Source organism: Xyrauchen texanus, chromosome 16 (assembly GCF_025860055.1).
Source record: "Xyrauchen texanus isolate HMW12.3.18 chromosome 16, RBS_HiC_50CHRs, whole genome shotgun sequence".
In the NCBI taxonomy this organism is placed as follows: domain Eukaryota; kingdom Metazoa; phylum Chordata; class Actinopteri; order Cypriniformes; family Catostomidae; genus Xyrauchen; species Xyrauchen texanus.
In genome coordinates this window covers 14157859-14185713 of record NC_068291.1, presented here as the reverse complement: position 1 = coordinate 14185713, position 27855 = coordinate 14157859, and the positions used below count along the sequence as shown (strand labels likewise).

Sequence of the window (27855 nt, the reverse complement as noted above, 5' to 3'; positions counted from 1 at the left end):
ACGCAGCCAGGTAACTCCACCCCTTCTGCTATGTATGGCAAGCCACGTGCTCTGAGTGCACGAAGTGTCCAACATTCCACACTCTGTCTTGACGGATGAAAAAGTGCATCATCCGGGTACTTAAAATACACTTCTGATCACATACATAAAAAATGAAAAATCTTTCATCAATTAGTAACTCTCATTTTGTTCCAAATCCATACGACTTAAGCGTAATGCAAATTTCTGCACAGTCTGTGCAGTGGCCCAGATTTTCTCGACCTGCGAATGTGGTCCTTGTCTGTGGGCATCATCGGAACATGTATGGCCATTGACTGTACTTAAAGTGTATCACAAAGCAGTTGTAGTGGACATTCACTGAACGTGTTCATATTTGTTTGCGGTCAGAAAAGTAGGTTTACTTTGAAAGGCAGCGCGGTCGACTGGGCGCGATTCGATAGTAACGCACAAAAAAGTATACCCAGGTATTGATGCAGTCAGCACATCTGCTTTTGTGTTCCACTGAAAGAAAGTCGTGCAAGTTTAGAACAACATGAGGGTGAGAAAATGGTGATAGAATTTTCATGTTTTGGGTGAACTACATCTTGTAAAGTGCTTTACAATAAATTAAACACATTTGTAAAAAAAAAATGTTTTTACATTTCACACTTGTTTTCTTTCATTTATTTAAAAAAGAAAAAAAGGAGGAGCTATGAAACAGCAAATCATTTCTGGGTGAAATAATGCTGAGTATTTGGCAACCTGAGTGTAAGCGCTCAGTCAAGCAGCACAACTTCCGCTGTCAGACTGAGCGCTAGCTCAATAGCTTAGTCATGAATCGCCCGTGTGTTTGGGGACAAAGGCAACTGCACCACTGCTGGATGTAAGGGCAGAGTCCAAGCCTAATAATTATAGTAATTAATAGTGGATTAACTCTGCATGTGTCTGTTTTTGGCCTTTGTTCACCGCAGTCAACACGGCTTTGTTAAAGATTAGGCGCTAGCTTTGCTCACTAGCTGACAGAGCCTGTGTGTCTGTGTTCTGTGGGGTTTGAAGGTGCTCCGGTTCGGGTTTGGCACGGAGCTGTCGCGAAACTGGCGAGGTGACCCATGATGAATCGCTTCCGAAAGTGGCTTTATAAGCCAAAGGTAAGCTTGACGTTATTCAGTGAAAATGCTCATCCCATTGTTTTGTTATACAGTGGCTGTGTGTCAAAACCTAGTGAGCTGTCACTAAACCGCATATTTTTGGTATCATATGATGTGCGCTGCCTACCTTGGTAGTATATCTTGTCATCATATGATTTCAGCTGCATTCCTTAGATGACATTTTTGGGCGTCATATGACGTGAGCTGCCTACCTAGACATTATTTGCTGTCACAACACTTGCACAAAGTTTTGTCTAGGTTTGCAGCTCATATAATAAGATTCCCGCCAACCTAGACAACACTTTTTGCACCATATAATGTGAGCTACCTACCTAGACAGCATTTGGGAATCTTATGATGTGAGCTGCCTGCCTACCTAGACAGCACTTTGTGCACCATATGATGTGAGCTTCCTTCCTAGACAGCATTTTAAGGACCATTTGATGTGAGCTGCCTACCTAATAGATACCTATTTGGGTATCTTATAATTTAAGCTGCCTACATAGACCGCACTGTGGGCAACATATGTTGTGAGCTGCCTTCCTAGACAGCATTTTGAGCACCATATGATGTGAGCTTCCTTTCTAGACAGCATGGTGGGCATCATATAATGTGAGCTGCCTACCTAGGTTGCATCTTTTACCTACTTAGACAGCATTGTGGGCATCATATGATGTGAGGTGCCTACCTAGACAACATTGTTGGCATCATATGATGTGAGGTGCCTACCTAGACAGCATTGTGGGCATCATATGATGTGAGGTGCCTACCTAGACAGCATTGTGGGCATCATATGATGTGAGGTGCCTACCTAGACACCATTGTGGGCATCATATGATGTGAAGTGCCTACCTAGACAGCATTGTGGACATCATATGATGTGAGGTGCCTACCGAGACAGCATTGTGGACATCATATGATATGAGGTGCCTACCTAGACAGCATTGTGGACATCATATGATGTGAGGTGCCTACCTAAACAGCATTTGGAATCTTATGATGTGAGCTGCCTGCCTAACTAGACAGTACTTTGTGCACCATATGATGTGAGCTTCCTTCCTAGACAGCATTTTAAGGACCATATGATGTGAGCTGCCTACTTAGACTGCAATTTGAGCACCATTTGATGTGAGCTGCCTACCTAATAGATACGTATTTGGGTATCTTATAATTTAAGCTGCCTACATAGACCGCACTGTGGGCAACATATTTTGTGAGCTGCCTTCCTAGACAGCATTTTGAGCACCATATGATGTGAGCTTCCTTTCTAGAGAGCATGGTGGGCATCATATAATGTGAGCTGCCTACCTAGGTTGCATCTTTTACCTACTTAGACAGCATTGTGGGCATCATATGATGTGAGGTGCCTACCTAGACAACATTGTTGGCATCATATGATGTGAGGTGCCTACCTAGACAGCATTGTGGGCATCATATGATGTGAGGTGCCTACCTAGACAGCATTGTGGGCATCATATGATGTGAGGTGCCTACCTAGACAGCATTGTGGGCATCATATGATGTGAGGTGCCTACCTAGACACCATTGTGGGCATCATATGATGTGAAGTGCCTACCTAGACAGCATTGTGGACATCATATGATGTGAGGTGCCTACCTAGACAGCATTGTGGACATCATATGATGTGAGGTGCCTACCTAAACAGCATTTGGAATCTTATGATGTGAGCTGCCTGCCTAACTAGACAGTACTTTGTGCACCATATGATGTGAGCTTCCTTCCTAGACAGCATTTTAAGGACCATATGATGTGAGCTGCCTACTTAGACTGCAATTTGAGCACCACCTAGACAGCATTGTGGGCATCATATGATGTGAGCCACCTACCTAGATGGCCTTTTTGGCTGTTGTTTAATGTGAGCTGCCTACCTAGACTGTAATGTGGGCATCATATGATGTGAGCTGCCTACTTAGACCACATTGTGGGCATTGTATGATTTGAGCTACCTACCTAGACAGATGTGGGAATCATATGATTTGTGCTGCTAACCTAGACAGCATATTTGGGTATCATATGATGTGAGCTGCCTACATAGATAACATACCTTGTCATCATATGATATGATCTGCCTTCCCTAGATAACATACCTTGTCATCATATGATATGATCTGCCTTCCCTAGATAACATACCTTGTCATCATATGATATGAAATGCCTTCCCTAGATGGCATTTTTGGGCATTATATGATGTGTGCTGCCTACCTAGAGAGCATATCTTGTCTTCATATTATTTGTGCTGCCTTCCCTAGACAGAATTGTGGGTGCCATATGATGCAAGCTGCTTATCTAGACAGCATTGTTGGCATCATATGATGCAAGCTGCCAATCTAGACAGCATTGTTGGCATCATATGATGCAAGTTGCCAATCTAGACAGCATTGTTGGCATCATATGATGCAAGTTGCCAATCTAGACAGCATTGTTGGCATCATATGATGCAAGTTGCCAATCTAGACAGCATTGTTGGCATCATATGATGCAAGCTGCCTACCTAGACTGCATTGTGGGCATCATATGATTTGAGCTGCCTACCTAGACTGCATTGTGGGCATCATATGATATGAGCTGCCTATATGGATAACATACCTTGTAATCATATGATTTGAGCTTCCTTTCCTAGACAGCATATTTGGGTATCATATGATGGGAGCTGCCTAAATTGAAAACATACCTTGTCGTCATATTATTTGAACTGCCTTCCCTAGATAGCATTTTTGGGCATCTTTTGATGTTAGATGGCTACCTAGACAACATATTTGTGTATCATATGATATGAGCTACCTTGCTAGACAGCATATCTTGTCTTCATATTATTTGTGCTGCCTTCCCTAGACAGATGTGGGAATAATCATTTTTGTGCTGCCTTCCCTAGACGGCATTTTTGGGCATTATATGATTTGAGTGACTGTCATGATTTGTGAATAAGAGGAATGTTTGATCCTAAAGATTTTGATTCTGGCTGATAGAATGCACGCTTCAAAGGAAGATATTAGATGAGTGCTTAACGGGAATAAAACGCTGGATTGCCGTTAGCTTCATGAATGACATCAGTTTAAATGAGATATCTGCACATTTGCAAATGGTATATAATACATGTGACAAGAGGAGGGCATGGCTGCTGTTGACTGCTCAGCCGGCTCCCGCCTCCTCCTTGCCCATTCTTACCTGTTACACAAGTTTTATTGATATTTGCCTTTTATCATTAGAAAAGTCAGGGAACTGTTGAGGAGAGACTGTTAAGAATACGTGCTTTATTAGCATTCTACAGGATGCTGGATCTGCTGAAGTTGTGTGAGGTTGTTTTATTGCATCTGTTTAAGCGAGATTTGTGCATTTGCAGATGGTATATGATATTAGTTTTATTGATATTTGCCTTTTTATTATTAGACAAGACAGTTAAGGAGAAACGGGGAGAATGAAACAGGCAAGCACTTCAACATTATGAGCTCAAATGTGTCTGCCGCGGTTCTGATATGCAGACCGGTTAAATGAGACTTTGTTGCACACCGGTCTATTATTGTAGGAACACGATGGTACGTAACAACAAAATTAACTGCATTCAGAAAATATTCAGACCCCATAATTTTTTCACATTTTATTATGTTTTCAGCCTTATGTTGAAATGCTTTTAAAAGAAAATCACATCAACTCCATAATGACAAAGCAAAAACCTAATTTTTGATAACTTTGCAAATTTATTAAAATTAAAAAACTGAAACGTCCCATTGACATAAATGTTCAGACCCTTTGCTGTGACACAATTTAGCTCAGGTGCATCCTATTTCTCTGGATCATCTTTGTGATGTTTCTACACTTTGATCGGAATCCACCTGTGGCAAATTCATTTGTTTGGGTATTATTAGGAAAGGCAAACACCTGTCTAGTCTCACAGCTGAAAGTTCATATCAGTGAAAAAAACCAAGCCATGAGGTCCAAAGAACTGCCTGCCGAGTTCAGAGACAGGATTGTGTTGAGGCACCGTTGTGGAGAAGGCTACAGATTTTTTTGACTGCATTGAAGGTTCAAGTTGCATTGAAATTTGGAACAACCAGGACTCTTAGAGCTGGGTGCCCAGCCAAACTGAGCAATCGGGAGAGAAGGACCTTGTTAAGAGAGGTGGCCAAGAACCCGATGGACACTCTGGTTGAGCTCCAGAGACCATGTGTGGAGATGGGAGAAACTTGCAGAAGGACAACCATCACTGCTTTACTCCACTGATCTGGGCTTTATGGCCGAGTGGCCATAAAGTGGCCATTTTTTTTCTCTAAAAATTGGATTGACTCCTCAATCCGGGTGGCGGAGGACGAATCTCAGTTGCCTCCGCGTCTGAGACCGTCAATCCATGCATCTTATCACATGGCTTATTGTGCGTGAGACATGGCGCATGGAGACTTCAAACCATCCACCGCGACATCCACGCACAACTCGCCACGCGCCCCACCGAGAGCGAACCACATTATAGTGACCATGAGGAGGTTACCCCATGTGACTCTACCCCCCTATCAACCGGGCCAATTTGGTTGCTTAGGAGACCTGGCTGGAGTCACTCAGCATGCCCTGGTTTTTTCTTTTTAAGAGTGTGCAAAGTTATCAAAAATCAGTTGTTTGCTTTGTCATTATGGGGTATTGAGTGTAGAATGATGCGGGGAAAAAAAAAATCAATTTAAAGGATTTTAGCATAAGGCTGCAACATAACAAAATTTGAATGAAGGGGGTCTGAATACTTTCTGAATGTACTATATCTTATAACAGCTTTGAAACCAATTTTAAATGCATTAAGACAAATATCTCTAAAAGAATAAGGTCTTGCTAATAAGTAAATATGTGATATCAGAGATTAAAATAATGATCTGGGATAAGAAAATTGCCAAATCTGAATAACTTTACAGCAGGACATTGCAGCAGGAAAGCATTTGTTGGATTAAACCTAGGGTTCCCCATGAGATGTGCAAACACTCATTGTTTCCAAAGAAGCTGTGGCCCATGGGTGCAGTTCTGCCTCAATGACTGTGACTCACTTAGATACATTCTTTTCATACAACACTCGTTGTTGTCGTCAAGAAGACTGAAGTATGGCATCAAACACTCTGGAAATGTAAACAGATGGAAAGCTTACAGAAACACTTTGCCATGCAAATAGAAAAGATTAAGGTTTGTTGAAATCTACAGGACATTTATGGCACTTTTCCGTTATGGTTCGGCTTGACACGCTTTACTTTTCTGAGTTTTCTTTTCCACCTCAACGTGGGTGGGATTATAGGCTGCTCGTCATAGTTCATCTTAAAAAACAATAAACAATAACACAACCGCTAGCTGTTAGCTACTAGCTCATTGTGCTGCATAAAGCAGTTGTTGCATGGTGATTTTACACAAGTGTAACAGTTAAATTGGCCTGGTTGTTTTAGAAGCAAGCTTCCAGTAGCGGGTCAACTAAATAAAGTGAAGCTTTCAAGCAGAGTATAGAGGTAAAGTACCATCCACCATCATGAACTTCAGCCGTGGCTGAGTCCAGTGCACTCTCCCTCCTATTGCCTGCCAGTCTAGGTAGCGTCCATTTGTTCAAACCACTTCCACATTTCCTTGATGGTTCTGTAGTCACTTTTAGTTTTTTTTTTTTAGTTTTCCCCTACACTGTTGGTAGGTCCGGTGTTAGCCGTGTCTCAGCTGTGGGCCAACAGCTGAGACACTTCCTGAAAGACTTTTTCGTTTTGTTTGTCGCTATCGAGAGGCACGTGTACACCTCGATTATTGACGGAGTGGTTTTGCGTACCGCCGTTTCTTTTTACAGTTTGAAAATTGCATGAACAAATGATACTGCTATCGCTGTAGCTAACTTTAAAACTAGCAGGTTGATGTCCCGTGTCGAAAATCCAGTGACTCTCTTAGTGACTATTCTCTCTGACCAATCAGTGATCTGCAGGGTTTTGACGTCACATTTAGTATCAGCTCGGCTCGCTTGTCACCGAGGTGGTATTAAAACAAGTACCAAGTACTATCCACAGTGAAAAACCCCCAAAAAGCAAGCAGAGTTGAGTGGAGTTGTACTGTGCAGTGGGAAATCCCCATTAGTCCAAGCTTAGGAAGGTTATGTGTAAGTGCAACACTTGACACAGGTGTTTATCTATTTTTTTTTTTTTAATCAGTGTTGTCCTAATTTTACATCTTTACTGTAACCATAAACATTTTGTTGATCACAGATTCACTTCCCACAGCAAAACAATGTTGATTCCTCATGTTCATTCAGCTTTTATATGATTAGTGTAGAGTCTCTGGTGGTTTGGTTTTAATACATGGGCATCATGGAGCTTGAGGGCTGACCTGCATGCTCAAATCAGCTTAGCAAGCATCACTGTTATTAGTACTAGAGGTTGACTTATAGTGGGTTTTGTCGATACCGATAACTAAGGTTGAAAAATGGGCCGATAGACAATTAATCAGAAGATAGTTTTCAAAATCCATAGTATGAATGAAAACTTTCCACTCAATGTAAAATGGTGCTGAACTTTATTATAAATAAATAACATGCCCCCATGCTGATTATTTTGTAAACGACTTAACATTGAGCTTTTCCTGGTGATACTTCAATAATGTACTCCCACACTGGTACCTTCTTTAAAGCATTTGCCTAAATTAATCTAAAATGAATTAAAATATTAATTAAAATATTACAGGTCAAAGGTGTTTGTTTGGTCAGCAGTTACATAAAACACTTCCTTAAAAAGCCAAATAGCGACTGTATGCTTCATCACTACTAGTCTTTTTCAATGTAATTTCATAATGGTTTTGTAAATATATACATGTATATGTGTGTGTCCTCGCATGAACACATTGTATATTTTTTATAACAATGTGACCTCATGAAAATCACATTTATTTTTCAGAATTCTATATTTTTCTTTTGTACATAACTATGTCATAACATAGAAAGCTTGCGCAGAAGAACTTTATAGTCCAAAATTTTTTAAAACTGTGCACGTGCATTCACACAATGTACCGTGCTCACGCTTGGTTTTCTGAAGCAAGCAATCGGCCGAGCAAAAGTTCAGGCAGCGTTTTCACATAAGGTTGGCATTAACATGAAATTATGATTTACTACTGATGATTAACCTAGTTATCTACTTGGCAACAAAACCTCTTCGTCGCACTCATGTTTATAACCTGACTGTAACAATTTAGATGCCCCTTAACCACACGAAAATACAAACTATTCTTGAAAAAAATGTCTATTCAAAGCGGGGAATTAAGATGAAAGATAAACAGATTTCATCCTTCACTTTGCAACATTGTTATAGCCATTCGAACAGCTAATGTTAGCATTCTTTCCATCTTGTTGCCAATACATTACTCCAATGCAGCAATTAGTTACAAATAAATGAATTATCAAACCAAATTCTATAAAATTTTGGTTGTATGAAATCATTTATTTATTTATAACACCGTAACTATCTGTAATAATAACTTGTACTATTTACTAGAGGTCGACCGGTAGTGGATTTTTCCAATACCAATATCTAAGGTGGTGGAAAAGGCCAATTACCAACTATCCTTTTAAGGTTAGGCAATTTACCAAATCCCTAAAACCCTGTTCACACCCCCGGTGACACACAGTGACAAAGTGACAGGATGTAATGAGAGCTTAGTGAGAGACACAACAAAGTTGAGAAAAGTTGAACAGTGCGAATTTGCGTCTATTCATGTCTTTGCATTGACTTTGTATGTAATCGCGTTGCGCTAAACGCTCCCTTCACGTTGTATGTAAATGCACCATAACAACATTACTTTGATTTAAAATTTTAATCTATTGACAGCCCTAGTATTAACCTCTTGAACGTAACTCATCACACATAGCTTGGGCTACAGACATGAATAAGATGCGCACGCGCAGACAATAAAATGGGTGACAAAACCCCATAGACTCGCATTGAAGGAGGCCAATCCATATTTAGGGACAAGAATCTTAGACACTTGGGGATAGGCTCCTTGGACTTGAGCCTGTAAGTGACCACCAGTAGGCAAACACTCGGAACACCTAAGCAACCATATAGCAACGCCCTGGAAAAACCCCACAGCACCCTAGCATTTTGGTGGCAAATTTTGCAATTTTACTAAAAATTTAGTTTTCTAGATAGATATGCAGTAGGATAATAAGAGTAAACAGGTCTGTTCTGAAATTGGCAAATGTAATCATACATTAGCTTGCATGTCCAACTGATGTGTATTATTGGTTTTTGTTATAAGACATGTCTTTTAAAGTTTAATGTTTTCCCACAGAGAGCCAAACATCATACTTGCTAACTTCATCGCTAGAATGTTTGATCATTTGATTCTTTATTAGAGTATTCAGACCATCTGTTTACATGTGCGCTTTCATTTTCTTCCTCTATACAGAGGTCAGATCCTCAGCTGCTGGCCCAGTTTTACTATTCAGATGAGGAACTGAACCAGGTGGCCACTGAGCTGGACAGTCTGGATGGCAGGAAAGATCCTCAGAGGTGCACCTTGCTGGTCAACCAGTTCCGATCCTGCCAGGTCATTCACTTTCTATCACTACTGATCTTAAAGCTCAGAGCTTCACTAGTGCATGATTTTTTTTAGCTATTTTGATATGCTTTTTATCACTCTTCAATACCATCATATTTGTGTTGACATTTTGATTTATTTAATGATGAATTTCACTGTGTATTTTTTCAATACTTAAATAGTAGCCTACTTTCTTGTATCCCAGGTTATGCAGAGACAACTATGTAAAAACCATTGATATATTGATGTCCCCAAAAAGTGTAAACACTTATCAAAATATTTCTCTGTTTGTTTGAGCATCCCGACCAGCCTGACATAGAAACATTAGATTACTTCCATTTGAAAAACTCACCTGCAATCAGAAACATTGGATCAACCAGTAGCATGATTTGGGGCAGGAACAGATAGTCCTGAATCCATATCATGGTATTGGTTGACCAGTGTTCGGGAAATCTGTTTGAAAATAAATGAATAAGTCAATTATTTAAATAATAAATTAAATTAGTATATACTTCCATTCAAAAGTTTAGGTATTTAGGTATTAACCATAATATGTGCTCTTTAAATAAATTAATATGTTTGTACAATTATATTTTTGTCTACAAATCTAATTTAAAATATTTAAGCATAAGCCTTCAGATCAAAAGGTTTAAGATCATGAGAAAGATCATGAACGTGTGTGTGTGTGTGTGTGTGTGTGTGAGCGTGTATTAATCACTTTGTGGGGACCAAATGTCCCCATAAGGATAGTAAAACCCGAAATTTTTGACCTTGTGGGGACATTTTGTCGGTCCCCATGAGGAAATCAGCTTATAAATCATACTAAATTATGTTTTTTGAAAATGTAAAAATGCAGAAAGTTTTCTGTGAGGGTTAGGTTTAGGGGTAGGGTTAGGGTTAGGTTTAGGGGATAGAATATAAAGTTTGTACAGTATAAAAACCATTATGTCTATGGAAAGTCCCCATAAAACATGGAAACACTACATGTGTGTGTGTGTGTGTGTGTGTGTTATATATATATATATATATGTATATGTATGTATAATTGCAATTCCATTTGATGTTGCTACAGAAAATTATGCTTCCTTCACTTGCTTTCGGAATTACAATATAACTTTCCTACTTGTAAATTGCACTTGAATGCCGCTTGAAGTCGTAATTACGACTGGGTAACTCTTGAGATCATTTTGATGTCCAAGTTTGGGGTACATGTAAACTTTTAACATGGCGGAGCAGTGTACGATTTTCTTTAGTTTACCTTGTTTGAGCTATTCCTGCTCTACCTAAACAACAATTATTCTAATACTGCATCTTGTTTCTGCTAATTATTTGTGCAGGACAATGTGTTGAACATTATAAATCAGATTATGGATGAGTGCATACCTGAAGACCGAGCCAACAGAGACTTCTGCGTGAAGTTCCCTGAAGAGATCCGTCATGACAACCTGGCCGGGCAGCTGTGGTTTGGAGCAGAGGTTGTGCACGCTAACTACTTTCCTCTAGAACAGTCTTCCCTAGAGATCTTTCTAATGAACATGTTGATAAAGGACTTGATAATCTTCTTCTTATGTAGTACACACGGGTCAGAAATTAACTTTTTATTAAGGGGCGATATTTACCCCATGGAATTGATTTTCAAGGGGCATTTTTTACCTCAAGGAGGACATTTTTCTAACTGCAGTTTATAAAAACAAAGAACATGTCTTCAATTTAATGAATTCTTTTTCACACATTTTCAAACTGAACAAATTATGGCTGTTAATAAGATCAACATCAAATGCAAAAGTAGCTGTAAGTAATTCAGAAGATATAACACAAATGCTCTGCAACAATTTTCACTGTGACTTTATACAGAGCAGAGGCAGTAAACCATAGAATAGAATAGATAAACCGGTACTAACAACTGGGGAATTTTAACCCTCACATGTTAAATATTGGGGCACTTTTAAACTTTTTTGACTGCATTTTCCCTCCTGAGCCCTGGTTAATTTCTGACCCAGGATTACACTGCTAAACAATGTTCCTTTACAATATTTTACCAAAGTGTATCAAAGCTGTTTGGCCTGTTAGAAGCAATAATAGTATCATTGTTTTCTGTCCTCTTCACAGTGTCTGGCAGCAGGATCCATCATCATGAATCGTGAAATCGAGAGCATGGCCATGCGGCCACTGGCCAAAGACCTCACCCGCAGCCTAGAGGAAGTGCGCAGCATCACCCGAGACCAAGCGCTGCGAGATCTCGACAACTACACCGATCGCATGAGGGAAGCACTGCGACAGTTCGACAGCCTTTTTGCTGAGTTTGAGCTCAGGTACCTTGAAATATGGCACCCATGCAATTCTTTTTTTTATTTTGACATGCAGGGTTACCACGGTCATGAAAAACATGGAAATATCAGGGTATTTAAACATTTTGATTTCCAGGCCTGGAAACATGTAAATTAATAAAATCTTAATGGAATATTCCATTTTTAATAGAAGGTAAGCTAAATCAGCATAATTTGAAATGTTGATTACCACAAAATTAATTTCTTCAAAAAAAGCAAAAGTGTGGCCAATCCATAAACGTTAAAATATTCACCATTTCAAAAGTATAGCTACAAGACATAAACAATATGAGTGTTAACAGAATTCTAATGTGATAAAATCACTTACTAACCTTTTCTGCATAGATGTATCCATTTTACAACTTTGTTGCCATGACTACGTAACACCGTAAACATTAAAACAACCATAAAAACTACCATTTTAAATAACTTTACAGCTCAAATAATACAGAAGAATTCATGTTAGCTCTTTTATAAAATTATAAGGTTTAGATTTCTGCTTTGAGACCCTCAAAAAATGTTCCCCATTCGCTTGCATTGTAAGTACCTGAATGAAATCTTGATTTTTGCTTTTCTTTAAAAACAAAAAAAAAAAGTATGGACAGGGGGGCCTGGGTAGCTCAGCGAGTAAAGACGCTGACTACCACCCCTGGAGTCGCGAGTTCGAATCTAGGGCGTGCTGAGTGACTCCAGCCAGGTCTCCTAAGCAACCAAATTGGCCCAGTTGCTAGGGAGGTTAGAGTCACATGGGGTAACCTCCTTGTGGTCGCTATAATGTGGTTCTAGCTTTCAGTGGGGCGCCATGGTGAGTTGTGCGTGGATGCCACGGAGAATAGCGTGAAGCCTCCACATGCAAAAAAGAAAAAAAAAAAGTATGAACAATTCTAAATAATTTTTGGTGGTAATCAATATTATGCTACAAATTATCTAGATGAAACTCACAAAGGTCAAATTCTATGTCTATAAAATTATTTCAAAAAATTAATTTCTCTTATCATAAACAACTGGAAAAGTCACAGAAATTAAGCAGTCAAAATGTGCAGAGCATGAGTGCATTTAATCTGTTTATAATTAGTTAAATGATGATGTCTTTTTTGTACTCATTTATTAACCTTGCACATAAAAGTATGATTAAAAACATTATGATGTCTTTTTTGTACTCATTTATTATCCTTGCACATAAAAGTATGATTAAAAACATTATGATGTCTCTTTTGTACTCATTTATTATCCTTGCACATAAAAGTATGATTAAAAACATGTTAATTTACTCAAGCTTTTGTTGTTACAATAATGTATTCATATCATGGTTCTGCCCATTTCCTGTAGTTACGTGTCAGCCATGGTGCCTGTAAAGTCTCCTAAAGAGTATTACATCCAGCAAGATGTAATCGTGCTCTTCTGTGAGACAGTTGAGAGGTGAATATACACGGTGTCAGATCAATATGGACATTCCAAGAAAGTATACCCTACATATTTATACACTGATAAATGAGGTTAAATGGAGAAGATAAAGAAATATCAATTGATATTGAAAAGCACAGCGTTAATAAGCAGATGTTGTACATTTTCTTGTCTCAAGGGCTCTGAAGCTTGAGTATCTTACACAAGACATGATTGACGACTACGAGCCTGCACTCATGTTTACAATCCCTAGACTTGCCATTGTCTGGTAATTAATATGTCACTCTTATGCTCTTCATGTCATCCACATCTAAATCTCTCCTAAAGTATTCATTTTCTACAGACATTTATCATCCCAGCACTGTATACGTCTTGCTCAGCTGGTAATGGTAACATTTGTAATGTGTTCTCTTATTAGTGGCCTTGTTATCTACTCTGAAGGGCCTCTTAACCCGGACCACAAACCAGAGGACATGTCCGAACTCTTCCGGCCTTTTCGCACTTTGCTGAGAAAAATAAGGTACTGTCTGTGTTCACAAAAGCCATTTATGTAAACCTCTGAACAACAGTTCCAGTTTAATGATTATCTGATGCAAGTCTAGCAGGAGATTTTATATATATATATATATATATAGTGAGACTTTATAACATAAAATGGAATTGTTTGTGTGTTGTTTGTTTATCTTATTCAAACCATTTGCTCTTTTCATTTATTAGTTAGCTAAACATATTCAAGCCATCAACCAAAGCATGAATATAATTATCTTGTGTTATATATCAGTATTGGCCCCAATTTCTATATCAGTCCATACCTAGAACTTGACTTTTTGATATGGAATATTTTTGAAAATGCTCCCTCATGTGGAAAATATTTGAATTTCACAGAAACCAAACAAAAGCAAAACAAAGCCTTGCCTACAATCTTCATGGTGTAGGCAAAATGGATCTCGGTAAACTTGTATCCGCTTCAACTCCGCGGACACGCTGGCAGGTCCAAAAGGGGGTGCTATGTCACAAAGTCTCTGAATACATAAGTCAGGCATATGTGGTATCGTTTGAAAGCTTAGAATCTGAAATACTCATAGATAACCGTCTATTTTCATAGATCACTCCTGCATTTGGCAGGCGCTTTTATCCATAGGGACTTACAGTGCACTTATTACAGGGACAATCCCCACGGAGCAAGCTGGAGTTAAGTGCCTTGCTCAAGGACACAATGGTAGTAGCTGTTGGGATCGATCCAGCGACCTTCTGATTAACAGTTATGTGCTTTAGCCCACTACTTTTAGGAATGTGAATATACCTCTTGTTGTCATAATACTGCAGTTTGAAAGATTTTCAAAAGACCACAAAGTGAAATAAGACATCAAATACACGTCTCTTTTATGTGCCAATCATTGCTGCTGTAAGCACCAAATAGCTAAAACATCTGCTTTTACCTTAGGCAGTTGTTTTTTGGCATTTTGGCAAACATTTGGCATATTTTTACTTGTCTGTGATCTTGCTTGTGAGAATAATCCAATGTTATATCTTAAATGTCCAGAAAAAATATGCAGTTTAGCAGGAAAAGCATGCTAAACAAATCATCGGAAATACATTTTATCGACTATTGATGATAAAATGTTGTACATCATTGTAAAGGAGAAAATCTCAGCTTTCTAATGGAATCTAGAGCTTCTAGTCCACTCAGAGGCCGAGATATTCGATGAAAACATCACCGTGTTGCATGAACAGAAAATTAGACAAAGTCTATGGACAAACACATCTGTGTGGGCTAAAACAAATGACTTTTTGGCAATTAGTCCACAGTATGTGTAAATGGTGAGCTTTTAAATTTGAGTGTGTAAAATTGCAGATGGCAGCCCAAAAATGCCCAGAGCAATTTAAAAGAGGTTAAATTGCTGGTTTATAACAGCCCGGGGATTTAAAAATTAAAATCGATTACAAAATCAAAACAGCTGGTTTGTGAATCACATATTTGTGTTCTTCATTTTAGAGACCTACTGCAGACTCTAACAGAAGAAGAGCTCGTGACGCTGGAGCGTAGCCTCTGCATCTCTCAGGAAGGAGAATTTACTGGAGGTCCCAGCACTTCCACTGAGAGCCAGATAGAGACCCTGGAGAAGGATGATGCAGTTCAAGAGGAGGTGGTGGACCTCACACTCTGTGTAACCCAGGAAGAAGACACCGTATGGAAGGAGGAAGAAGGAGGAAAGAGGCTACAGGAAACCCCTTGTGAAAGAGAAGAGGAGGGCACTGATGAAGACTTGGCTTGCTCCATGCAGTATGATGAAGAAGAGATAGAGCAGCTCAATATGATGGTGCATCAAGTAGGGGATGTAATGTCCACATTGCTTTCCCCTCCGAGTCAGAATCAATCTCCGGCCCACCGGCCTCAACCATACGGAGGAAGCAGTTTGGGGGATTCCAGTGCGGCTTCCAGCACTCATGCGTCTCCTCGGAGGGGAGTACCGGGCTGCTATCATGACGACGATAGAGTGTTCTTTATGGAGGACTTGGAGGCTGGAGGAGTTGTAGGGGAAAGTGTAACTAGCAAGCTTTGCCGTGAACAGCTTCCCCTTCCTACTGTATGCCTCCGATCACCTGAGAACTCTAGACCCTCCCCTTTGAGTGATTCATCCTGTAACGGATGGTTGACAGTCTGCCAGTCAAGCGACTCTACCAATCTTGACTGTCACTCCAAAGGGAACTCTGATCCTGTGCCCCTGGTGAACGGCTGGGAAAAGCTGCACGAGGAGGATTGCGTAGAGGCTGCGGAAGAGATCGCCAATCGCAGCGGTGGAATGAAACTATCTGCCACAGTGATTTTTAACCCGCATTCTTCATGCTTGTCTGACTTGGCCGTAGTCTTACCTCAGTCAGTGGATGGTTTGGAGCCCGCCGAAGGTGGGGCTTTAGTTGCCACTCAGTGCCTGCTTAACTCCTGTGTGTGCTGTGCTGGCGGATGTGTAGACAACCATGAGGACGGCGTCACCTTGGAGCCTGCTGGACGGGGCATCCAGGGGTTTGATAAGCACAAGCTCACCATCACAAGCTCCGTCATCCAATCAGCTGTAGGTGTTGGCAGCCCAGGGAAGGGGGACGGACATTTACCCCTCACCCTGCCTCCTTCCCAGGGCCACCTCACCCCATACTGTCCCATGCAGAACCTAGCAAGAGAGGACTGTGGCAGTCAGGACTCTTCCCAGTATCCCAGCTGTGAGAAATGTCTGGCAGGATTTCTTCTGGCTCAGAATAATAGAGGCTTGGGACAAGGGGAGAGAGGACCTAGTTGCAACCAACAGGACACGGGATGTCAGATGCAAACCAACACTACAGCAAAAGGGAGATCGGAGGGTTTTGGAAAACAGGCCAAAGAAGAAAATAAAAAGAGCTCTAGGTTTGTTTGTTTTTTTTTTGTTAAAGCTTGTATTGCTTTGAGTGAGATTTCATCTTTTTTTTAATTATTCTAAAGTAATAGTTAACCCAAAATGTTTAATTCTGACATTATTTACTCACCCACATGTTGTTCTAAAAGTGTACTTTCATTTTTTTCTTGAGACAAACCATTGCATAGTGTTTTTTTTTCTCTATATTTAAACGGAAGTTAATGGTGACTACCAGCTGTCAAGCTACAAAAATGACGAAAATAGCACTACAAAAATACTATATTACAAGTCTATACTATTAAGACTAAAACTTAGACTAAAAATATTATTATTTGTTTACAATTTTCACCTCTGCTGCAATGTCTCATAGCGAAACATCATGATGTCAAACCTGTGCAATAGGTGCAAAGTGCAGGAAGCGGAAGATTATCACTGAATAATGACTCAAATTTTCTGTTTCTCACACAAAACTTGCAGTATAGTGCATGAGGTGTAGGGACTACTTTAATGATTTAAAGTACATTTAATGATGCTTTTTTTGTGTTTTTGGAGAATAATAACAGCATACTGGCATGGAACAACAATACAGTGAGTAAATAATGACAGAAAGTTTATTTTGGGTGAACTATTACTCTAACAATTTGAATTGGGTTATCTGATTTACTTTTTTTTTTTTTACTTTTTATTGCTGTTTTTTTGGTGTTTTAGTTCATTTTCAAGATTGCCATTGTTTTGAGTTGTTGTTTTTCATTTCAATCTGTTGCCACCGCATGTTTTGTGGAATGGTGCCCTGCAGTTCTCAGGAGTCCCCCCTCAGTTCTGTCCCCAGCAGTGACATTGAGGGTGTAACTGACACTACATGCAGTTTATCAAGTTCATACACACCCAGGTAAACACTTTAGGCTAATGTGTTAAGGTAGAATATGTGTGCACTGTTACTACAAGTTATTTTTATTTCTGTATTTTCTTTCTACCTCTTATGTGAATAGTGGGTTCAAATAAATCCCCAAAGATGTATCTATGAGTGCAGCAAATATCACACTTTCTGGATTAACTAAATTGTGTGAGGCATAGAATTACTTATACAGTGGCAAGAAAAAGTGAAAGTATGTGGAATTACCAGCATTTATTTATGAACAAGCAAAATCTGTTTTACTAATAACATGCAGCATTCAAACTTTCACAGCGTACGTTGGGAAAAGTATGTGAACTTCTAGGCTAATGACATCAACAAAAACTAATTAGAGTCAGGAGTTGGCAAACCTGACATCCAATTAATGAAATGAGATTGGAGGTGTTGGTTGGAGCTACTTTGACTTATAAAAAGTACTTAAACATTTTGAGTTTGCTATTCACAAGAAGCATCCGCTGACGTGGACCATACCTCACAAAAAAAGAGATATCAGAAGACCTACAATCAAGAATTGTTGCTTTGCATAAATCTGGAAAGGGTTACACTGTTATTTTGAAGAGCTCAGATATTCATCTGCCCAAAGTTGGACAAATTGTCTATTAATGGAGACTATTTAGTACTGTGGCTACTCTCCCTAGATGTGTCCGTCCAGCCAAGATGACTCAAAAGGCACAACACAGAGTGCTCAATGAGGTAAAAAAGAACCCTTGAGTGACAGCTAAAGACTTGAAGGAATCGTTGGACTGGTTAACATCTTCGTTCATGAGACTTACTATACAGAAAACATTAAACTAGCATGTCAGGGTGGCTGTGCGCCAGCTGAAGCTCGGTAGAAGAATATGGCTGAGCTGAAGTAGTCCTGTAAGTAAGAATGGTCAAAAATTCCTTCTGAACGTTGTGGAGGTCTAATCCGCAGCTACTGGAAATGCTTGGTTGAGGTTATTGTTGCCAAATGAGGATCAACCAGTTATTAAATCCAAGGACTTACTTGCTTTTTCAACAGCACTGCGAATGTAAAATGGGATCAATAAAGACATGAAAGATTATAATTGTGTGCTGTTAACTTAAGCACATTGTGTTTGTCTTGTGACTTTGATGAAGATAAGATCAGATTTTATGACAAATAATGCAGAAAATCAGCTAATTCCAAAGAGATACTTTTTCTTGCCTATTGTTCACAATAATAAGAAATGTGTAATTTATGCAACACCACATGGAATTGCAAAAATTATGTTATAAACAGCTTTCCGGAACACTCTGCCTGACTTCCTTTGGTTGGAAGTCAGGCAGACTTTCTGCCCCAGTTTCATGCCATTAGCTGAGACAATGGTGCGATGTCAGGCTGGTCAGGATACCTAAATAAACGCCACAGTGTTTACACTTTTGGGGAAATCGGCCTACTAATGGATTATTTATTGTTGTTTTGCATATTAAGCAGGGATAGAACATTTTAAGCATAGATACAATTGCAAACATCATCTTTAAAATATATTTAAATTATTAAATTTTTTACTGTTTTGTTTTTTATTTATCTAATTACTTGTAATTCAAAATATAATATATTCTTTGTTGCTGTCATTCATTTTGGAAGTTTGAACAAGAAATGTATATATTTTATCATTCTTATTCTCATTATTAATTTTTCAATCTAATTCTCTTCCCTTTTAGCCCCGTCAGTAGCCTTACCAGCTCGGACATGTCTGAGGATCTGGATCATCTGGAGATTCATGTGGCATTGCAGGCCGCCAAACTCGCTGCTCACAATAAAATTCGTTTACGTTTCCATAGTAGTAGCGACCTCATTCATCGTCTTTTTGTCTGCATATCAGGTATGTTACCTGATGACATGTGAAATTAATAGTCTACAAAAGTTTCACAATATCACAGTCACATTAAAATATGTGCTCAGTTGTCCAGGTCATCGTAAAAATTCAAGTCATCATAGAGTATTCTAGTCACTTGACCAGCGCTGCATTTTTTGGATATCTCCCTTATTTGATCTGAATTTACTCATTTGCTGATTAGTAGAGTGATCCATGACCTGAACTTGGTGCATCAAATTAGGGAGACATCCAAAATAGGAAGTGCTTGACAGGCTGTGGTTTGAAAACCTTGTTTTAAAGGAAAAATACTTATTCTTGCTTGGAACACAAAATGCATTATTTTTCAGGATATTCAAACTGCACTTGAATCGTATGTACCACTTTTATGGTACTTTTATGATGCTGTTTTGTCGTTTTTGTCTACAATCATTGTATGGAAAAGAGAAGCATTAACATTTTGCTTTCCGTTTTTGTTCCAAGGAAGACAGAAAATGATACTTGTTAGAGAATACATCAGGGTTTGAAAAACGAGTTTCCAAATTTAAATTTTTGGGTAACTATCTCTTTAAGAAGAGGAACTTGTCCAGTTAAAATAACTACTGTACACTTCTTGAAGATAAGCCTCTTTAACAAAGGCAAAATAGTTCATTCTGAATAAGAAATAATTATTAATTTTAAAACATGAATGTCAGATGTGTGTGCTGAATACACTGTAAAACCTATAAAAACCACCTCTGAATTTCACTGACTGTTGCGGATTCATTTTAAATGTTTGAAGGTGTGGCTGATCAGTTGCAAACCAATTATGCCAGTGATCTGCGGAGCATCTTAAAGACTCTGTTTGAGGTCATGGCTACAAAATCAGAGCAAGGGGACAATGAGAAGCCCAAGAAAAGTCAGTGAAGCACATTTCTGAATTATACGGATACTCAACTGCAAGTTTTATTACTTGACGTCAGAGATCATTGGTTTAATATCCTGTTTGATATGCACCTCAGGTCCATGTCTGGGCAGTGCAGCACTTGAAGACTGTGCTCTCTGCCAGGAGACAATCTCTTCATCAGAACTTGCTGCCAAAGCCAGAGAGGGACAGTTTGAAGGTTAGTACAGTACAGTACACTACCTATATACAGTGTATGTACACTCACTGAGCACTTTATTAGGAACGTTATGGTCCTAATACAGAGCTTGACGTGGTCCTCTGCTGTTGTAGCCAATCCGCCTCAAGGCTCGACGTGTTGTGCATTCTGAGATGCTATTCTGCTTGGTACAATCAAACAGAGTAGTTATCTGAGTTGCTGTAGCCTTTCTGTTAGCTGGAACCAGTCTGGCCATTCTCCGTTGACCTCTCTCATCAATAAGGTGTTTCTGTCCACAGAACTGCCACTCACTGGATGTTTTTGGCACCATTCTGAGTAAACTCTAGAGACGGTTGTGTGTGAAACTCCCAGGAGATCAGCAGAGACAGATTTACTCAAACCAGCCCATCTGGCACCAACGATCATGCCGTGGACTAAATAATTTTCCCCCCATTCTGATGGTTAATGTGAACATTTCATGTTGTACAGAAAACAGCACTATTCCAAAACCTAGTGGGCTGCCTACATAGATAACAACATTTTAAGGCATCATAGGCAGAAATGCTCCAAAACTTAAGCAACATAAGCTGCTTTTGGCTAAATTATTCGAGGATGCCAGTAGGCATCTTTCTTGACTGCACTATCCAATTATATCACGTTGAATTACTTGAGTTACATTTCTGCACTCCTATTGGTTGTTGCCACACTAAGCTCAGATTTGTTGCTAATATTGTGGGTGCTATGTAGTTTAATGATTATTAGTACCAGCTAAGTTACACTCTCTCTGCTCTTCCCTCATCAGATCCTCCTGAATGGGTTCCAGATGAGGCCTGTAATTCCTGCATATCATGTAAGGCTCCATTCACAGTCATCCGAAGGAAACATCACTGCAGGAGCTGTGGAAAGGTATGACAGTCCACTCTCAAATCACAATTGTCCGAATAGCGTTCACCTGAGAGAGCTTTCAGTCCATAATGTACCTCAGCACTAACCATGTGTATGCAGGTATTTGTTCATGAAACTTGTGAGCAAACGTTTTCTCAGTCACACAAAAACTGTAATTTCATGAATAAGTTCACATTTCAGTTTGTTTTATTATTATTAGAAATTGAATTAAATAAGACAAACAAGGGTTTGGGTCACTTAGTTAAAATAACAGGGATAGTTTCTACATAAAAATGCAGCTGATCATATGTAGTTTAGGCCTATGTAAAATGTGTTAATTTTGTAAAGTTAGCTAGTTTTAGGAATGGCTTATTTGTCTTTTACTCAAAAATTTTGGTGTACATTCATTGCACCTATACAGGTGAGGTGGTGTGAAAGCCCTTATATGGAGATAGTTTGGGCATGCATTATGTTAATTACTAATGGCAGGCACGCTGTCCCTCATTTCAAATCATTTGGATTTACCAATGCAATGTAGAACAAGGGAAGTTTTGTAAGAAGCTTTTCTGCATACTTGGAGATAGTTCACCTAAAAATGAAAATTCTCTCATCAATTACTCACCCTCATGCCATCCCAGATGTGTATGACTTTCTTTCCTCTGCAGAACACAAATTAAGATTTTTAGAAGAATATTATAATACTGCTCTGTAGGTCCATACAATGCAAGTGAATGGTGGCCAGAACTTTGAAGGTCCAAAAACAACAAAGGCAGCATAAAAGTAATCTGTATGACTCCAGTGGTTTAATCCATGTCTTCAGAAGTGATATGATAGGTGTGGGTGAGAGACAGATCAAATTTTAAGTAGTTTTTTACTAAATATTCTCCACCCTGCCCAGTAGGTGGCGATATGCACAAAGAATGCAAATCACTAAAACAAAAGATGTACAGCCATATCACCCTGCATCTCTTTCCTGGTTGCCCACTAAAGCTAAGCAGGGTTGAGCCTGGCCAGTACCTGGATGGGAGACCTTGTTGGGAAAACCAAGGTTGCTGCTGGAAGTGGTACTAGGGAGGCCAGCAGGGGGTGCTCACCCTACGGTCTGTGTGGGTCCTAATGCCCCAGTATAGTGACGGGGACACTATACTGTAAAAAAGGCACCATCCTTCGGATGAGATGTTAAACCGAGGTCCTGACTCTCTGTGGTCATTAAAAATCCCAGGACACTTCTCGTAAAGAGTAGGGGTGTAACCCCGGTGTCCTGGCCAAATACCCCCCATTGGCCCCTATCTACCATGGCATCGTATTAATCTCCATCCCTGAATTGGCTACATAACTATACTCTCTCCTCTCCACCAATAGCTGGTGTGTGGTGGGCGTTCTGGCGCACTATGGCTGCCGTCGCATCATCCAGGTGGATGCTGCACACTGGTGGTGGTTGAGGAGATTCCCCCTATACTATGTAAAGCGCTTTGAGTGCCTAGAAAAGCGCTATATAAATGCAAGGAATTATTATTATTATTATTTAAGTATGTGTAAGTATAGATTTGTGGTAATTAAAAAGGACTTGAAAATCTGTTTCTATCCCGAACCTGTTATATCACTTCTGAAGTGATAAGTGTAAGTGTAGATTTGTGGTAATTAAAAAGGACTTGAAAATCTGTTTCTATCCCGAACCTGTTATATCACTTCTGAAGACATGGATTTAACTACTGAAGTCATATTGATTACTTATATGCTGCCTTTATTTTCTTTTTTGATCTTCAAAGTTCTGGCCACCATTCACTTGCATTGTATGGAATGACAGAGCTGAGATATTCTTCTAAAAAAAATGTGTGTTCAGCAGAAGAAATTAAGTCGTACACATGTGAGATGGCATGAGGGTGAGTAAATGATGGGAGAATTTTCATTTTTGGGTGAAGTATTCCTTTAAGAACATTTGTGTGCAATTATTGGTGAGTAAGACCCAATGAGGTGATTGACAAACTGCATGTTTTATTGCAGATCTTCTGTTCTCGCTGCTCATTGCACTCAGCACCGTTGCCTAGATACGGTCAGATGAAGCCGGTGAGAGTTTGCACTCACTGCTACATTTTCCACGTAACGCCTTTCTACAGTGGCAGGACTGGTATCTGACCACAGTGCTCTCCACACACCTTACGCACACGCACACTGAGACATAAGCACACTACAATGAGTTTACTGAGGTTGGATACTTCAGTAGCCATTAGTGTATGATACATGCACATCACTTCTAACATCATCATCCAAAAAAAGTGTAAATATTATAAAGCACTAAATGCAAATACTTCAAAGCAAGAAAAAGAGTCTTGACCAGAGAACAAACAAAGATGGACTGAATTACGGTTGGGAATGCCTCATATTAGGAAGCACATCAAGGTAGATCCCCTTTGCTATGGGATCCAAAGTTTTTTTTTTAGGGCTTTGCTTTTGAACAATGAGCTTCATGAAATGCTTTAATGGAGCATGGAACAAGCTGGCTATTCTGTAAAACAGAAGTGCACCTGAAAACTACACGTACATGGCAAGACAAAACAAAAAAAATACAGCTTGTTAGAAAGATTTCTTCTGGCAAAGGTCCATGGGCTCAAATTTCCATAGTGAATGTAAACAGCACATGAAAAATATGAAAATAATAAAAATGTGACTCTTATGAAGACAATGATATTAAAGGATAGTTCACCCAAAAATGAAAGTTATGTCATCATTTATTCACCTTGATGTTGTTCCAAACCCATTTGACTTCCTTAGCATTTTTTCCATGCAATGAAAGTAAATGGTGACTGAGGCTGAAATTTTTTAACTGGTTTGAAACGACGTGAGTGTGAGTAAATGACAGATTTTTCATTTTTAGTGAACCATCCCTTTAACACTAACTGCACCATTACGGGATGCTTTCGTGGTATAGGACAGATAGTTGATTTTGTTTTTTTTAAATGTTTTTATACATAAAAATAATGCTGCTTTCTGTAAATCAGAAGTGAGATTTCAGGATTAGTTGAATGGCCAAAAAAAAAAGGTATGTGTGTATATATGCTGAAAGTATGATTTGATGTATCTTCCAAAAGAGAAGATTCTCTTATATTCCTAATACCAATGAATGTGCAACATTTGGATGTTCTGTTATTTTCTTTTTCTCCATTAATTTGTACTGAACTGTAAAGTTATTGCCTTTTACAGCAGTGAGAGAGACTTTTGCTTTTCCCTCTGGTACAAAGGAACACTTTAAAGCCCCTACCTCATCCCTTCTGATGACTTCCTACCCCCTTACACCTTTTCACACCGCTCCTTGTTATTATATTATGTCTACACTACAGGATCACTCAGTCATAACTGTTTTCAACACTAATAGGCCTTTCCTTGTCTTTATTTTGCACATATGATTTTTTTTTTTTTTTATCTTATCCACTGAGATCAATATATATAGTGTCCAACCACTACTTTTTGTCTGTAAATGTAAAAGTTAATCTGATTTGAACATTTATGAACAATTACTTGAGCCTTCGAGCTATAAGAAGCTCATATGATTATGTAATCAGAGGAACACGGGTTAATGTTGTGTAGTGTTGTTCTTGTCTAGTACCTCAAACTTTGGCTCAACATAGGGTAGTTCACCTAAAAATAAAAATTCAGTCATTTACTTACTCCCATGTCCTTCCAAACCCATTTGACTTTCTCGAAGATCCATTTGAATTCTGTGGAAGACCAAAGTAGCCGTTTAGCAGACTGTCCAAGCTGCTTTCTCCATACAGTGGAAGTGGATGGGGACCAGGGACTGTCAAGCTCCAAAAAAGGACCATAAATGTAGTCTAAACATTATGTGTGCTATATTCCAAGTCTTCGGATGCCATAAGTGTGAGGAACAGACTGAAATTTAAGTGGTTGTTCAGTAACATCTTTCTGGGCACCAGTCTTTTTCATTGAATGGAATGTGTGGACATTCTGCTGTAGACTCCTTTTGTGTTCCGCTGAAGAAAGAACGTCATCTGTGTTTTGAAAAACTGTAGGGTGAGAGAATTGTCAAATATTCTCTCTCTTTTTCACTTTTACCTTCTGTGGCCAGCAAAACATCTGCTTTTATAACCCTGTCATGTAGTCACCTTACAGACAACAAAGTGAGGATTGATTAATTTTAAGGGCACAGATTTATAATTAATATCAATTTAAGCAGTTTCTGTATTAATACAATCTGAGATTGAGCTAATTTAAAAATGTGCTGCAAAATGATTTTTGAGCAAACACTACTATCTGATGCACTTTGTATGACAAATAGTGGAGCATTGAAATTTACTGTAGCTGGTAAGCAATGCCACATGTGACTATTTCTTATGTGTAATGATCTAAAGTTATAGTTTTACAGTGATCTAAAGCCTATTCAACTGTTGGCCCATTTGACATTTTAGTGGTCCACGAGCTTGTCAGTTGTCTTAGGGGCTGTACACACCGAACCTGTTTTGTGTCTGTTCAGGCTGTTTTTCTTAATTGTTTTTCTATGTAAACTTGTGCTAGACAGACGTCGCGCCACGTCTCAATTTTATTACAGTGCCTCATTTAGAGGTTGCACTACAAATAAAAATGATCCGTCATTTTGACTACATTTATTGATTTAAAGAACTATAATCAAAGATGACTGACTAGCGTGAGTTTGGAGAAACAGAAAAGTTATATTTATTAATTTGATCAAGAAAACAATCGATTTGAAATGTCAAACGTTAAAATCATTGCATTTATAACAAACTGCACTGTTATTGTTCAATAAAATGTTTAGGATCAGTCTGATTTACTCTCTCTGTTATGAACTTAGTTTACTTATTTCTTAATTTTTTTGGCTCTATTTTAAGAGCGTTAGTTATAAGCGCAGTAATATTCGATAAGTCACACACAAAGTCAATGAGCATAGCAATGAAGCTTTGGTATTTGTGTGTGCTAAGTCTAAAAGCAAGTGGGTTTGATGAAATTGCATGCACAAATTGCTAATGGGCTGGGGTCAAGAGCAATTTAATTAGGAGGTTCTTTTCCACCATCTATTGTCCTATTGTCAGCAACTAATGATGTAAACAAAGACAGCACATTCATATGAAGTTAGTAGTGTAAATGGATTGTATGCAATGAATTAAAAGAGTAGAAATATGGATTTACGATATTTTGTGCATTAAATGTTGATTGGCAGGTATATTTCTATGACCGTTACATGCTTTTTTTTATATGCATAATAAATGTGGTTGTCATAAGGATTTGGATCTACAAAATTATAGATTATAATGAGATCTGTAGTCAATTATAGAGAATTTAAGTATTATTAATCATTTTCATCTACAGAAACACAAATCATGGCTAGTATTAAAAGTGATTGTATCGGCACGCACTTCACTTCTACCGGTCACTTTTGATTTTGAAAAATGAAATTAATTTATTGAAACATGAAAAAAAATAAACCAAAAATATTTCTAAAATCAATTAAGTGGTCAAAAAAAATCATACCAGAGGGATCCGGTGATAAAGCTCAGTGATAAGGACGCTGGCTACCACCCCTTTAGTTCGCTGGTTCGAATCCCAGGGCGTGCTGAGTGACTCCAGCCGGGTCTCCCAGGCAACCAAATTGGCCCGGTTGTTAGGGAGGGTAGAGTCGTACAGGGTAACCTCCTCGTGATCGCTGTAAGGTGGTTCACTCTCAGTGTGGGGAGTTGCAGCCTGAAGCCTCCACACGCAGTGTGCCAAACACTCCCACCCACGCCCACTTGCGCTTTGAGCTGGCACGAAAATTGCAGAAATAGAATTAGCACTCGCATGAAAATTGTATACCATGGTTGTAGCACTGCGCTATGCACACTCACGAAAATAGAGCCTTTTGTCTCAAGTTACCTGTATTCATTTGATTAATTTTAATTAATTTAATTGAAGAAGTTAAATAGCCAGATCTAAAGTTAAACAGTGCCCCTGATTGCAGATGGTAGTTACTGACTATATTGTTCTGGGAACTTGCATAAGTATTAATACAATGATTGTTTTATTAATTAATAAAACAATCATTGTATTTTTTTTATCTTTATCAGTCAGTAATAACACATTCCTATTAATCAATATATTTTTGTTTTAAATTGACTATTAATTGTCCAATGAAAGCTGGCCATTGAGCTGTTTTGTTAATTGCATACGGTTCCAGTACTGGCCCATACTGACATACTCTGTCAAATAATTTGGTGCTCGGGCCACAAAAAACAGGTTTCTAGTGTCCTATGTTTGCATGCATCCTCTAAAGTAACATTTATTAAGCTGACCAGGTAGACTAGCAATAATGTAAGAGTTGCATCATGATTGAGGCAGCTTATACTGCTTGTTGATTGAT

General features: G+C 38.9%; 1 protein-coding gene across 2 annotated transcripts; it reads left to right on the top strand.

Moving 5' to 3' along the window:
• The first annotated feature begins 765 nt into the window (after positions 1–765).
• Positions 766–26286, top strand: LOC127656812 (lateral signaling target protein 2 homolog). 2 transcript variants are annotated; one of them, XM_052145289.1, is made up of 15 exons: positions 766–862; positions 1036–1127; positions 9537–9677; positions 11006–11143; positions 11778–11980; positions 13325–13414; positions 13578–13667; positions 13818–13919; positions 15396–16799; positions 17585–17677; positions 19370–19530; positions 20303–20419; positions 20523–20624; positions 21406–21509; positions 23493–26286. In XM_052145289.1, the coding sequence occupies exons 2-15, from the start codon at positions 1089–1091 to the stop codon at positions 23622–23624; spliced, it is 2916 nt and encodes a 971-aa protein (XP_052001249.1). In that variant the 5' UTR covers positions 766–862; positions 1036–1088; the 3' UTR covers positions 23625–26286. The 2 variants fall into 2 exon arrangements, with proteins under 2 accessions (XP_052001249.1, XP_052001248.1); XM_052145288.1 differs by having other exon boundaries at positions 793–1127.
• The last annotated feature ends 1569 nt before the right edge of the window (positions 26287–27855 follow it).